A 14609-nucleotide genomic window follows, 5' to 3' on the forward strand; every position below is an offset into this window, starting at 1 on the left:
AATGAATAAACACACACACAGCCTTATAGCAGCTTTTGCCTTTAACCCATATTACCTAAACTGTATTCACTGCTTTGTTTTCCCACCAGCCTTTCTTTATGTGGATAATTTGGTTAGTGACTTAGCCAATGTGTCACTGTTTCTCTGCCGTCAAGTCTAAAATATTTACCTTTACCATTCGAATAACAAAACGTTAACTTGTTTAAATTTAGACCCTCAGTTGAATTTAGACATGGGTTTTTAACCCATTATGGACGGCAATCTTCAATTCCACAGATCCAAATCATATAAACACTCTTAAACATATTAATCCAGAGAGTGATTCAAATCAGCATTATAAAGGCCAAAACAAGTCATTATTACCCGTAGCAGACTGAGCTGAATAAGTTAAAGCTCGTCCCATGTTCTGTATCCTCTTTTCGTCAGATTCTCTCAGAATTATGTAAAGTTTCTGTAAACTTCTGTAAAGTTTGTAATTTCATTTAACCAATCTGTAATGATAAAACACTCATTCCAGAAGTTAGTGACACAATATACACAAAACAGGAACAGAATTGTCCACCAAAATATAGAGTAATCATCCTTATGCACGCATATATACTAGACACATGAATATTGAAGCAGCTCCTATTTAAGGTTTGCTTTTTGTGTCAAATCGGAAGGATTTAAACTTAACATTTCCCTATCAGTTTTACCTAGTTTGTACGTAGTCTCTTAGTTTGCCTGTTCATTAAGGATTTTTATTTTGAGAAAAATCACTGGAATGTTTTGGCCTTAATATCATTGCTTTGTTTTGGTTACTCTTGCTTAGTAGGCAGATAAGAGAGGCAGAGCACTGTCCCTGCCTCCACTCCAGCAGTCTCTCTCTCTCTCTCTCTTACCCTGCAAATTATCTTTTGACAGTTTCACCAAACTTTTAACTTAGACAGACTATAATATTAAATTCATTACAATATAGATCCCTTCATTATTCACCAAAGTTCCAGATGTCAAAGTTTCTATTTCAGATCTCAGTTTTGACTATTTAAAGTAAAATGTGCTATGAGCAGTTCTTAAAATAATTTTTACCTCAAATGCTTAATTCCCTTAACCTTTGTTATCCAAACCATCTCTTGATTCAGCAAATGCAGTCTTCATTTTTAGCCACCACCATGTCTTGTAATTATCCTATGCCATGCATAGGACCTGCATGAGTAAAAACTATAGACATATTAGTTCAGTATCATATCAGTCTCATAGATTCAGGGATTCATCGTAACTCTGCATATGAGACTTTTTATACAGTTATTTCCATTAAGGAAGCCAACTTCATGATACTTAAATTAACTTTGTCTCAAAATAATGGCTGTCATCACATGTTCTCAGATGGTTCTTGAAAGCCCATTGCCATTGACTCTTTATAAATAAACTCCTTTTCCTCAGGGTGTGATCCCCTGACATATATAGTTGCATCAAGTTGTGGACGCTGTAGTAAATTAGCTCTAAGGTCGAATATTAATATTTAATCATAACTCTTTATAATTAATTATAATATCTGGATAAGTTACAGTTTTTTTGGATTGCTTAAGCACGATTTTCAAAACAGGGCCCATGTTTTCAAAACACTACACACAATTATCACAACCACACACCCAATTAGTAAAACACTACAGATCCTTTGCATAATTAAACACTCTTGTAAAAACTATACACTTCTGTTTAAAGACCACACTTTGTTACCATATGGAACACACGTTTCACATTACTATACTCTGTTTGCATGAGTTACACTCTGCTGTGATAAACCCAAAAACACTTTTAGCACTTCTACTTCCCTATGATTAGAGTAGGCTACCATCAACAAAGTACAAATATAATGTAAATCCACCAAACACTACACAAGACCAATGTTGCAGACTGAAGAAACTCATTTATTTCTCAACACGCCCAAAATGTTGACATGGAGATTCATAATACTGTAACAAAATGTCACTTTACGTATTGTACTGTAAGTTTACTGTTAACAAAAAACAAAAAAAACTAGACATTGTCTCTTCGCCTAGCTGGATCTGGCCAGAGAATTTCATCAACATCGCAGGCAATGTTGTCATTAGCAAGACACCTTGGAAAGAAACGTCTTGAATGATGAATCCATCCTTGCATTGCTGCTACCTCCATCTGGTCACAGGCCTCCTCCATGGCTTGGATGAGGGGTACCTCAGCCTGGAGACGGAGATCATATACCTTCCACCGCCATGCCGAGAAAAACTCTTCTATAGGGTTGAGGAATGGAGAGTATGGTGGAAGATATAGGACGGTGAAATGTGGATGTTGCTGAAACCAGTTCTGAACCAGAGCAGAGCAGTGGAAAGACACATTGTCCCAGACAACAATGTATTGCATATGATCGATTTGATTTGCTGCTGTTATGTTGTGCAATTGGTCCAAGAATCTAAGTATGAGTGCTGTGTTGTAAGGGCCCATATGGGCATGGCGGTGGAGGACCCCATTCTGTGTAATGGCTGCACAGAGTGTTATATTACCCCCACGTTGTCCTGGGACATTGACTATAGTCCTGGGACATTGACTCTCATGATGTTTCTTCCCCTCCTTCGTGTTCTCGTCAGGTTGAACCCAGCCTCATCTACGTAAATTAACTCATGCTGGATCTCCTCTCCATCCATTCGTAAAACTCCCTGAAGAACAGTGTCAGGCAAAATTGTGTAGTTCAGTGTAGATCTAGTATACATATTACAGTACAGTAAAATATTATGAGACAGTATGCAAGATCACACTGCTAAAGTGAATACATACCTCTGCATAATCATGCCGCAGTCGTTTCACCCTTTCGGAATTGCGCTCGAAAGGCACTCGATAAATTTGCTTCATTTGAATATGTTTTTTTTTAGGATGCGTGCCAGTGTTGATGTTGAGACCTGATGGATATCGTTGAAACTGGCATGGTTATTGACAATGTTAGCTTGGAGCTGATTGAGTGTTATAGCATTGTTGGCCAAAACCATGTTTACTATCTCCCTCTCTTGCTGTTCTGTGAACATAGGAGGCCTTCCCCCTTGTCGTTCCTGACCCTCAATCCTATGTAAAAAAAAAAAAAAACAGTATACAATAGTACAGTAATTTCACAGGAAAAGGTAACAGAAGTGCTGATAGTGCATAGAATACAGTACTGTAAGCGGTTACTGAAACCGTGCAGATGTTTTTGATGTGATGATATTTTTACAATACCTATTTTCCAGTCGAAATGTTCTTATCACACTTGCCACTGTGTATCGTCTTAGATTTGGCTGTACTCGCAGTCCAGCCTCCCTCAGCGTCAGGCCGTGGTTGACAACGTGGTCAACCAGTGTTGCGCGGATCTCATTTGTCAGATTCGGTCCTCTTTGAGCACCTTCTTGTCTTCCTCTTCCTCTTCCTCTACCTCTACCTCCAGCATGGCCTCCATCTCTTCCTCTTCCTCTGTTGATTCCTCCTCTGTTGATTCCTCTTCCTCCCCTTCCTCCTCGTCCTCCTCCTCGATCTCCTCGTTCTCCTCCTCGTCTTACTCTTTCTCTGACTCTTTCCATTGTGCTTGAAGACCGATGAACTCACCTGCTGCTTTTTATAGTGCTTATACACCTGATTGGTGTGTCTACAATTAAGCAAACAAGTGTTTGCACACCTGATGACTGTGCTGAACCAATTGGTTGGACGGTGCGGTAATTTGACAGTCAGTGCTTTGGTATTGCAAGGAAGTGACTTCATGATAGATTTTTGTGTGTAATGTATGTTAAGTGTGTTTAGTGTTTTGCAAATCACTGTGTGTAGAGTTTTGCAACAAGTGTGAGGTTGACAATGTGGTTCTGAATACAGTATTACACAGTAAGAAAGAAAGGAAATACATTGTTTGCATCCATTGTTCAAAACCTACAGTTTTTCTTCGTCACTTTGGGGCATTTCTTGAATTATCCTTACTGTAATACTGGCATTACATTGGAAGTATGTGCATTTCTCAAAACAATTTGTGCAAACAGCACCACACAATGGATTACCTGCAAAAGCCTGTAACTTACTCAAAATCTATAGTTCATCTCTCAAAAGTAAGTATTTATGTCAATGAACATATCAGTGCCATCATAACAAAAAGTCCTTGTTTCCTTGTTCACAAACAAGATAATCAAAATACTTAGTCATGTTGTCAATATAACACTGAACTCTGTTAGAGCAACAGTTTGGATGACAGTTACTGTATTGAAATGCAGAAAGCTGCACTTCTTATATATGCCATATATCCATTTCAAAAGTACAAATTTACACTACTGTATGTGTGATATTGATTGAAAGAGACTGGATCGAATTCACAGTTACACTTTTACTAGTGGTCTGACTTGCACAGAGAACTATATAATACATTTTGAGCAACATGACATTAGCAACTGATAATGTAGGAAACCACAGACAATCAGTTGCATGAATGTACCAAAGCAATCGCAACTTCTTCAAAAGAATGAGAAACTGCTTTTATGATGTGCACAAGTGACTAGATGATGTGGAGGTTGAATAAAGTAGTTTTGAGAATTTCATTTTTGATCTGAGAAATGCATCAAAGCGATGAAGCAAGAAAAACTGTATAACTTGACCTGTGGCCTATTTATAGGCCTATTCTAAAGCCATGATTGGTTGGTGTTAAATAAAGCAATGAGTGTTTGTGCATGTGAGGAGTTAGTGTGAAGCACTGATGAATTAGTGTGGCATTTTAAATGGTTGTGTTTGAAAAAGGAAATCAAGATACTTCCTTTTAGATTTTTGTGTGTTACATAGAGAATCGTGTGTTGTGTTTTGCAAAAAGTGTTTTCTGAAATTGAAAACTGAGTCAAATGGTGAGAATTAGTGTAAGGTTTTGCAGATTTTGTGTGTGCTTCTGCTGTTTGAGTGTCAGGTTTCAGAAATTGTGTGACAAGTAAAGATTTTGTGTGTAAGAAGTTGAAAAAAACAGTAAATTTCAAAAGGGATTTTGGATATCTTGAACAGTGTTGCCATGGTGATTTATTAAAATAACAGTAAAAAAAGGAAACAGTAATTTTCTTATCTTTATCTTTAAAGTGCATTATCCAAACTCTTCAAAACTTTTAATATATGAAGGACACATCATTCTGAGGAAACATGCTTAGTTTCATGAATTTTATAATGTTCTAAAGGCTAACAGAAACTTAAAAACTATCAGACTTTTAGCTGACATTTCAGGCTGAAATACTATTGTTAATGTTATTTAATAAAAATGTTCATCTTAGTTCATGGTACATTAAATAATGTTAACATACACAACATAACATTTTAATAATGTATTGGCAAATTATTAAAATTATTAGTGTTAGTTAATAAAAATGTTCATGTTAGTTCATGGTACATTAACTAATGTACATTAACTAAACATTTTAATTAATAATGTAGTAGTACATTTTGAACATAATATTAACTAAGATTCATAAATGCTTTATAAATATTGTTCATGTTATCTAACATAGTTATTTAATGTTTACAACTAAACTAAACTGTCTAAACTAAACTGGCCCTGTTTAAAAGTCTCTTCATTTATATCTGTACATTTTTTATTATTATTTTTTTTTTTCTAAAATATTAAGCTGAAATGCAGGCAAAAATGCTTATTGATTATTAAAATCAGTTTTAAAAATGCTTATAGATAATTAACCTCTTAACTGTCACCGTCCACCCTGTGGGACGCCTACGTTTACTTCACTATTTTACAATTAAATCCTAATCTAATCATGACAAACTATATATCGTTGGAAAGGTCTAAGACTCCTAAATAGGTATTTTACCACTTTTTCTGTTAAAAAATTATGTAGGAAAAGTAATAGATTAATTTATGACAGGAGTGCACCTGAAATAAATCTACATCATAACAGGAGTTCTGACCTTTGTCACAGAAAGTCTTCTTAGTTGCCTTTTTCTCTATCACAAATTAGAAATCAGAAGAAATTATTTATCAGTAGAAAACTTAAAATCTCAAAATTCATCCTTTGAAACCCATTTTAAAATCAGACATTGCATTACCATGGAAATGGTACATTAAAATCATGTTACAAAATATTTTCATTCATGAATTATAAAAATTTAAGTTTGGATAGTGCACTATAATGTCTCTGTTCAAAACTGTGAGTGACAGTTAAGGGGTTAAAGGTTTTGGTAACACTTTACAATAAGGTCTCATTTGTTACCATTAGTAAATGCATTAATTAACATGAACTAAAAAAGAACAATATATATTTACAGTATTTTAATATATATTTGATAGTGTTAATAAAATGAAATGAAAAAAAAAATTAAAAATAGCTCCCGTTTTACTCACCCTCAAGGCATCCTAGGTAAAAATCGGTAAAAAATCATGTTCCGTGTTTGACGCCCCCTCTAACGCCAGGCCTTTGGAATCATCCTAAAGTTCTTTCTTACAAAAACGCATCGATTCGCTACAGGAGGCCTTTGTTCACCTTCCGGAGCCATGTGATGCGTGTCTTAATATGGATTTATGCGCTTTATTTGACTACTTTTGGACTAAACAACAAAAACAAAAACACCCGCCCATGCCATTATAAATCTTGAAAGAGCCAGGACAATTTTTAATATAACTCTGATTGGATTCGTCTGAAAGAAGAAAGTCATATACACCTAGGATGCCTTGAGGGTGAGTAAAACATGGACTAATTTTCATTTTTGGGTGAACTAACCCTTTAACAGATACAACATTACATTTTCATTAATAATGTAATAGTAAATTTTGAACGTAATATTAACTAAGATTCATAAATGCTATTTAAATATTGTTCATGTTAATTAATTAATGTTAGTTAATTATTTAATGTTAATTAGCTAATCTTAACAAATGAAACTGTATTGTAAAGGTTAACAAAGTTTTATATATTGTTCTGTGTGTGTGTGTGTGTGTTTCACACTCTTCATGTTAAAGTGTAACCCTTTCATTACTGTAACCCTTAAAACCAGACTGCCAAAGAGTTACTGTAAATGCATGTGCCCGCTGTGCACCGTTTTCCTGATGCCTGGGTGACATTTGCACTGACGGCTTGGGCCCATCATCACTGCTTGCGGCTATATTTTTGATATTTTATATTAAATGTGATCTGAACGAGACACAGCATGATCCATGACTATTATGCGATTACATATAAATTAATGCTGAAGTAAAGATCGAATGTCTAACGAATGTCCAACATAAAACCAACTTTACCGCACCCTGGTTTTTTGGTTTCCCATTCTTACTTGGAACGGTTGATTCCCTCTTTTATTCGTGTGGCCTCCACGACATACTACGTGGAGTGTTACATTTGTATAAAATTAACAAAAACTTACAATCTGTTTAGGACAATTACAAAGTATTCAGATCACTGTGTTAACTGTTTTGAGAACAGTGACCTGAGTTTGGAGAAATGTGTCAGATCGATTGAGAAAAACTGTAATAGGTCAAATTCTGTTTAGTCATTTATAGATCCGACTCATTTTTGACCTAAACATGTGAGTGGCTGGTTTCTGTTGGTCATGTGTGAATAGCATTTGTCTAAGTGAGTAATCCTTAAATAGACATCTCCAATTCTTGTTATAAAATTCTCACTTCCTATGTTCCATACACCAGACTACATGGGTGTTCAGGTTTAATTAAATTATTATTATTTATTTATTTTATTTTTTTATTTTTATTTTTTTTCCAGATATTACAGTATTTTCACAGAGGGTACATTCGTAAGATGTTATGTTCTCAAACGTAGATATAGGAGTTTAAGGGGAAAAAAAGATTTTTCAAATAAAAAGATTTGTTTTCTTAAAAACTAAAGATGCTCTAACTGTTTATTGTATACTGTTCATGCACATGCTTTCAATTTTGCATTAGACATTTCATTGTCAGTATGGACCAGTAGTTATGTTTCACTGAATAGATCCTGAGTCATGTTCTAAAATACTAACATTCATTAATTCTACTACAGTATCTAATAAATATACCCTTTCAATTTAATCTGAAAACAAGGTAGCACAAAATAGAAACTGAACAATAAGAGTTCAGGATTATTTCTACAGTATGTTATTTATTCAGACGAATACCATGAATATGCCTGATTTGCATAGAAGAATAGACTTTGCTATTCAAAGTATTCTGTATTCTAAAATTACACATTGCAATTGTGTATTGATAGTGCATGGATATGTCCTGCAGGCACACCAGAGAGGAACACCTTGTGTGAGAAGTGTTCCCCGGGTTATTTCTCCAGCACATCTTCATCCACTGAGCCATGCATACCCCACAGGAACTGCACTCAACTGGGCCTGAAGACTGTAAGACCAGGTACAGCCACCCAGGATACTCTGTGTGACACTGAGAGTAAAGAGTTCAACTTTGACTGCTCCCATCAGCACACAGAGTGTCACACCGGTAAGCAATATTCCAGCCTTTGTTTTATTCAATGAAAATGAAGTTTGCTTAGAAGATAATTGCTGTCAGTTTTGGTAAATAATGGACTTAATTTGTCTAATTTGTCACAGGAATAGCTGTGATAGATTTAGGTACACTGCTAGGAATTGGTCCTGTTGGGCCCTGGGCCTTATGACCAGACAGAGGGTCATACAATCTCTGTCAAACCAAGGGGTCGGGCTTACTGAAATGTTCTCCAACACCCTGCAGGACCCTCTGTCTGTTCTGGACTCATATTCTGACAATCCCCTACCTTGGCTTACTGCTTTTTAGATAGAGACCACAGAGAAAAGATCATGAGCTATGTAGTTAACAGGATTTTGCCATGAACCCACACAAAACTGCAAAAGGCGAAGAAATCTTTGGTGATACCTTTGTTTTGGTATTGGAGAAGATGTTCAGGGGTTTTTATTTTGTTTGTTTGTTTGTTTTGTAAATTTTAAGAGGGTACACAGTCAAGTCAGAAACTAAAACCAAGACTACCTATTTTTTTGCCATACCCTCAAATGCCCTTAGATATGTATTACACATTTTTGTTTATTATTAAAAAACAGGAAAAAGGCATCGTCCTGTTAAAACAAAGTGGTCATTGTTTCCAAGATCACCAAGAGACTGAAGTGGATGTTGGTCAATAAAAATACATCAGGAATTATAATACAACCTGTTAAAACCTGTTCTACTACAGTGTAACAAATAGCATTTTTACAGTTTTTAATGTCCTTTGTAATATATTCACAAATCTCTTTGTACTAATCAACATACTGTATATAGACCATTTAAAAGGGTGTTTTCAAATGTTTGACATAATTTTTAATTGACATAATACAAATGTCAGCTGTATTGATTTCCTTCTGTTTTCATATCAGTGCATTGATAATGATTTAACCAAGCTGCTATAATGATTATGCAAGGAATTATACATTTAGTATAACCATAATTTTTGGTTTGATTATGTTTGTAAAGTACATTATGGTTACATGTTTAAAAGACGATCAAACGTAATGAATTATTATTACAGTGTTGCCAGTTAAGTTAACCACAGATGGTAACCATATACATACATGGCCAAAAGTATGTGGACACTCAAACTTTTGCCTCAAACATATTGACATCACACTACAGTAGTAATTAAATTTAGAATTAAGACAGAAACTAAAGGCACACAAAGGCAATATTTCATTCATACCACATGAAGTATAATTTTAACAGTGATATGTGATAAATGCAACATTAAATAATGAAGCTCTATAATGTGAATAGTGATATTTACAATAGTAAAAATAGTCAATACACAACACATCCTCAGGTTGCTTTAATTACATTAGACCAAAGATTTCCTCCAAGGAGGCAAGAGAGGCAGTGCCTCCTCAAAAAAATTAAATGAGAAAATAATCCATAGTAGCCAGGGCTCCACACAGAGATCTGATCTCACCATCATCCGGTCTGTCTGGAATGACATGAAGAAACAGAACAAACTGAGACAGACTAAATCCAGAAGAACTGTGGCAATGTCTCCAAGATACTTCAAGAAACCTAACTGCAAAGCTACAGTACTGTTAAAAGTTGTATGCCATTGGTCTCAAACTCAATTCCTCAATTCCACTGCTCTGCACAGTTTAGCTCCAACCCTAATCAAACACACCTGATCCAGCTAATAAAGGTCTTCAGGATTACTATAAACTTCCAGGCGTGATTTGGAGCTGGTTGGAGCTAAACTCTGCAGAGCTGTGGCCCTCCAGGAATTGAGTTTGAGACCACTGTTTTAGGCACTTGTGTAAAAATGCTGTAAAATGAGGATGCTGTCAAAAATAATGTAATAAATAGATGTTCTTTATCAATTAACTTATATTAACTAAATTAAATCAACATTTGGTGTGACCATGCCCTTAGTGCACTTGCACATATAGTTCTCTTTAAGCATCTTAGAGACGTTGCCACAGTTCTTCTGAATTTAGTCTGTCTCAGTTTGTTTTGTTTCTTCATGTCATTCCAGACAGACTGGATGATGATGAGATCAGATCTCTGTGTGGAACACTGGCTGTTGTCAGACTCCTCGTGTACACAAAAATCTCACGGGATTATTGCAATTAATGGCAAAAAATGAATGTTTGGAGATGTAAACTGATATTTCCTACTGACAGCAAAGGATAGAAATAACTGACTTAGAACCATTTTTAGCTGGTGAAAATACTAGTGTTCTAATAATTTTAGCCACCACTAAAATTGCTTTATACTATACAGACTGTTTCAGTGACATGAGTGACGTGTAGCCAAGTATGGTGTCCCATACTCTGAATTTGTGCACTGCATATATCCTATCCAAGTGCACACACACACCAGTGCCTTGCTCAAGGGTCTCACCTCAGTCGTGGTATTGAGGTTGGAAGAGAGCTCTGTACATTTACTACCCCCACCTACAATCCCTGCTGGTACTGGAACCCGTGACCTTTGGGTTACAGGTCCAACTCAGGAAAATGATGATTGATACAAACAGAATTCAGCTCTGCTGTAAAGCAACTCTAAAAGACCACAGTAAACAGTCATTATTCAGTTGAAATAATTAATTAATTGCTTCAATAACTGTAAAGATAATAAATTCTATAATGAGCTTAATTGATCCATTAAGCAGCTCTGGAGAAAACAGTGATGTCATCTTCCAGCTCAGTTCAGTTCTCATCCAATTGACCCTTTGCAAAGAGCTTGATAAACAGGTGATCTGACCAATCATAACGCAGAATCCACCATTTTGTCCGATAAACAAATCAGTTAGCCATTCCCAATGTTCACAGCTTTCAAAATTCGGGGGCACCCCTTATATTATATTATATTGGTGGTTATATACATGGTTATATTTTTTCTCTCTGATAGTATCAATCTTGTAAGTAAAGAAATTCATTATGTCACTACTACTGTGCTGAAATGTCTGTTGCTGTTGATTCTTTATTTTTTATTTATTTTGCCACTGTATAAACACCTAGGGTTGTGTTTTTCTTTTGAATGAGTGAAAAAGAGAGACTTCATAATTTCTGTTGCATCATCAAGTTTTTCTGAGCTATTGGGTATGCTGAGGAGTTGGTTTTAATATTTTTATAGATTTTTTTTCCAATTAACATCACATTTATCAATCCCCCAACCCTTACCAACAAATCCCTAGAGTAGCGCTCATGCTGTCTGATAATTCAGAAAGGAATTACAGGTTTAAAAATAAAATGAATAATAATAATAATAATAATAATAATTACTACATCAGAGAAAAGAAGGAAATAAATAGATTAATAAATTAATAAAATAAAAAGTAAATTCAAATCAATAAAAGGGTATTATTTAAAATGGTCAACGTAATCAATGAAAGGTTGCCACATCTTAAAGCATTGTTTTCCCGATCCTCTTTAATGAGTACCTAATCTTTTCAAGGTAGAGACAATAAATCATTTCTCTGATCCACTGAATATGTGTGGGTGGGAGAGGATAGAGCCAATAGAATGGCTCTACGCGCTAACAAAGAGGAGAAGGCAAGAATTTTACACATTGATGCTGACAGCTGTAACTCCTCTGGAGCGACTCCAAACAATGCCACAAGTCAAGTCACCTTTATGTATATAGCGCTTTTAACAATACAGATTGTGTCAAAGCACTTAACAGTATCAAATTGGAGGATAGAGTGTCAGTAATGTATAATGACAAGATTAAACACTAAATTTTCAGTTAAAGGCATTTCATTATTGAATTCAGAGATGTCATTGTCTAGCTCAGTTTAGTTTAAATAGTATCTGTGCAATCAAATCGGCGATAATCGCTAGAAATTAAGTGTTCCCAACTGAGCAAGCCAGAGGCGACAGCGGCAAGGAACCAAAACTCCCTCTGTGACAGAATGGAGAAAAAAACCTTGGGAGAAACCAGGCTCAGTCAGGGGGCCAGTTCTCCTCTGGCCAGACGAAACCCGCAGTTCAAAAGTTTATATTTCTATTTTTATTTTGTTGCAATTTCTAACAATAATAGTATTATGTAGTTAGGTATTTTGTTATATTTTTAGTTATTTTGTTATATTTTTAGTTTTATTGTATTTTAATCGAGGTCTTCACTGGGGATATGTCTCTGGGGCTCATCTAGGTGTCCTGGTCTCCACTGATGATCAGGGCTGTAGACATCATCTCTTGGTGCTGATCCACCATCTGATCAGATACAGACTGAGAAACAGAATAGGAAAGAACCAGACAAATATTAGTGTAGATGCCATTCTACTTACGATGTAACGAGTACAGTACATTGTGTGTTATGGGGAGTGTTCCCGGTTCCGGTTGATCTAATTAATGCAGCCTAACAATCCTTTAATGGATTTGAATAATATAAGCTTATTAGTGTGTTATGTGTAAGCCAGGCTAAAGAGATGTGTCTTTAATCTAGATTTAAACTGACAGAGTGTGTCTACCTCCCGAACAGTGTTAGGTAGATTGTTCCAGAGTTTGGGTGCTAAATAAGAAAAGGATCTGCCGCCCGCAGTCGATTTTGATATTCTAGGTATTATCAAACGGCCAGAGTTTTGAGAACGCAGTGGACGTGGAAGACTATAATGTGATAAGAGCTCGCTCAAGTACTGAGGAGCTGAGCCATTCAGGGCTTTATAAGTAGTTCACTAACAAGGACCATGCATCAACCATGCAGATAATACTTTATTATGATGAAGACAGGATGAAAGGAATTGGAAGGGATGGGGTGTAATGACTCTCTGAACTGGCTGATCAGGGAAGTCTTGTTGAGAGAGACTTAGAGTGGGGGCTTCGTCTCTGTAGATAATACGTTGGGTTATTAGAAGACCCCCCTTGATGCAACCTGTGGAAGAGATGTTTAAAGATATAAGGAGAGGAGGGAGGGGGAGGAGAGGGGAGGAAGTAGAGATGTTCCGATACCCTTTTTCCCTTCCCGATACCGATTCCGATACCTAGGCTCAAGGTATCGGCCGATACCGAGTACTGTTCCGATACTGTGTATCTGGTTATACAGCTGTATGTACTACTTACTTGCTCTGTATGAATTGATACAATTATTTTATGGTGCGCTTCACCATAGATAGATAGATAGATAGATATAGATAGTCTGGCGAGTAAAAATATAATATATAATGTTTGGAAAAAAGTACACTCTTAACATCAGTCAGTCAAGCATTATAAATATATTATGATAATCAAGTATTATTTATTGATAGAACTTTAGCAATTAGAATTAAAACTTGGTAACCATGTATGAATGCATATTAGTTTTCTAGTCTTCTTAGTCTGTTTCTGTAAAAATGGGGGAAAAAACTATCAATAATACTGATAAGATAATAATAATCATACTATGAATTCTAAGAACAATATAAACGCACTAAAGATTAATGAGCTGCTGGGTTCATGAATATTAATCACGTTGTCTGCGTTTGCTCGAACTGATTTGCTGAAATCAAAACAGGGACGATAATAGGTGAGCTCCAGCCAATGAGATTGTCGTTTGCACATTAGCTCCGCCTACTACCGGAGAACCCGGCAGTTAAACTGAAGAATTCCAAAAGAACTCCGTTATTTTGACAGGAAAATACAACAAAGAATATCGTTTACATACTATTCGGAATTGACGCTCTACATCTCTCTGCGTGTGAGAAAAAAAGCAAAGCGACGTCAAGTCGTGCACTTCACACTAGAGCTTACGGTGCGTCAAATACAGGTGCGCTGCGCATTCATTCAGATGATCTGAAAAATAGATCGCTTGTCGGAGAGAGAAACTCTGAAGCACTCAGTCAGAGTGTTCGGCGAGTGACAATATATCTGCGCTAAACTTATACATAGCCTCCAACTCACATACTGGCGAGTAAAATCTGATTATTTATCAGCCAGTGGCTAATATTAGACATCATTTAGTCGCTCAGGGTGAAGATTTAGTCGCATATGCAAGTGATTTACTGGCAATGTGCTTGCACGTTTGTACTTCTTCTTCGCTGCTCTATATAGTGGTTGCTTATGGCAACACAGCACAACTTCCTGTGTTTGCATTCTGAGCAGCGAAGAAGAATTGATTTCCGTTTTTGCAGCGTTAAGCTAGCGCGCATAACTATAGGTCTTGTTTAAGAAAATGGTATCGGATCGGTACATGGGTTCAAGTA

At 36.0% G+C, this 14609-nt stretch overlaps 1 protein-coding gene across 1 annotated transcript in view; it reads left to right on the top strand.

The window, feature by feature from the left end:
- Positions 1–14609, top strand: part of LOC131521605 (tumor necrosis factor receptor superfamily member 11B-like) — a 135617-nt gene that overhangs the window by 46163 nt on the left and 74845 nt on the right. Inside the window, exon 3 of the mRNA XM_058746514.1 lies at positions 8219–8434. Within this exon, the coding sequence (XP_058602497.1) occupies positions 8219–8434 (216 nt within the window). The remainder of the gene's footprint in view (positions 1–8218; positions 8435–14609) is intronic.

This window comes from Onychostoma macrolepis, chromosome 16, assembly GCF_012432095.1.
Source record: "Onychostoma macrolepis isolate SWU-2019 chromosome 16, ASM1243209v1, whole genome shotgun sequence".
Lineage (NCBI taxonomy): Eukaryota > Metazoa > Chordata > Actinopteri > Cypriniformes > Cyprinidae > Onychostoma > Onychostoma macrolepis.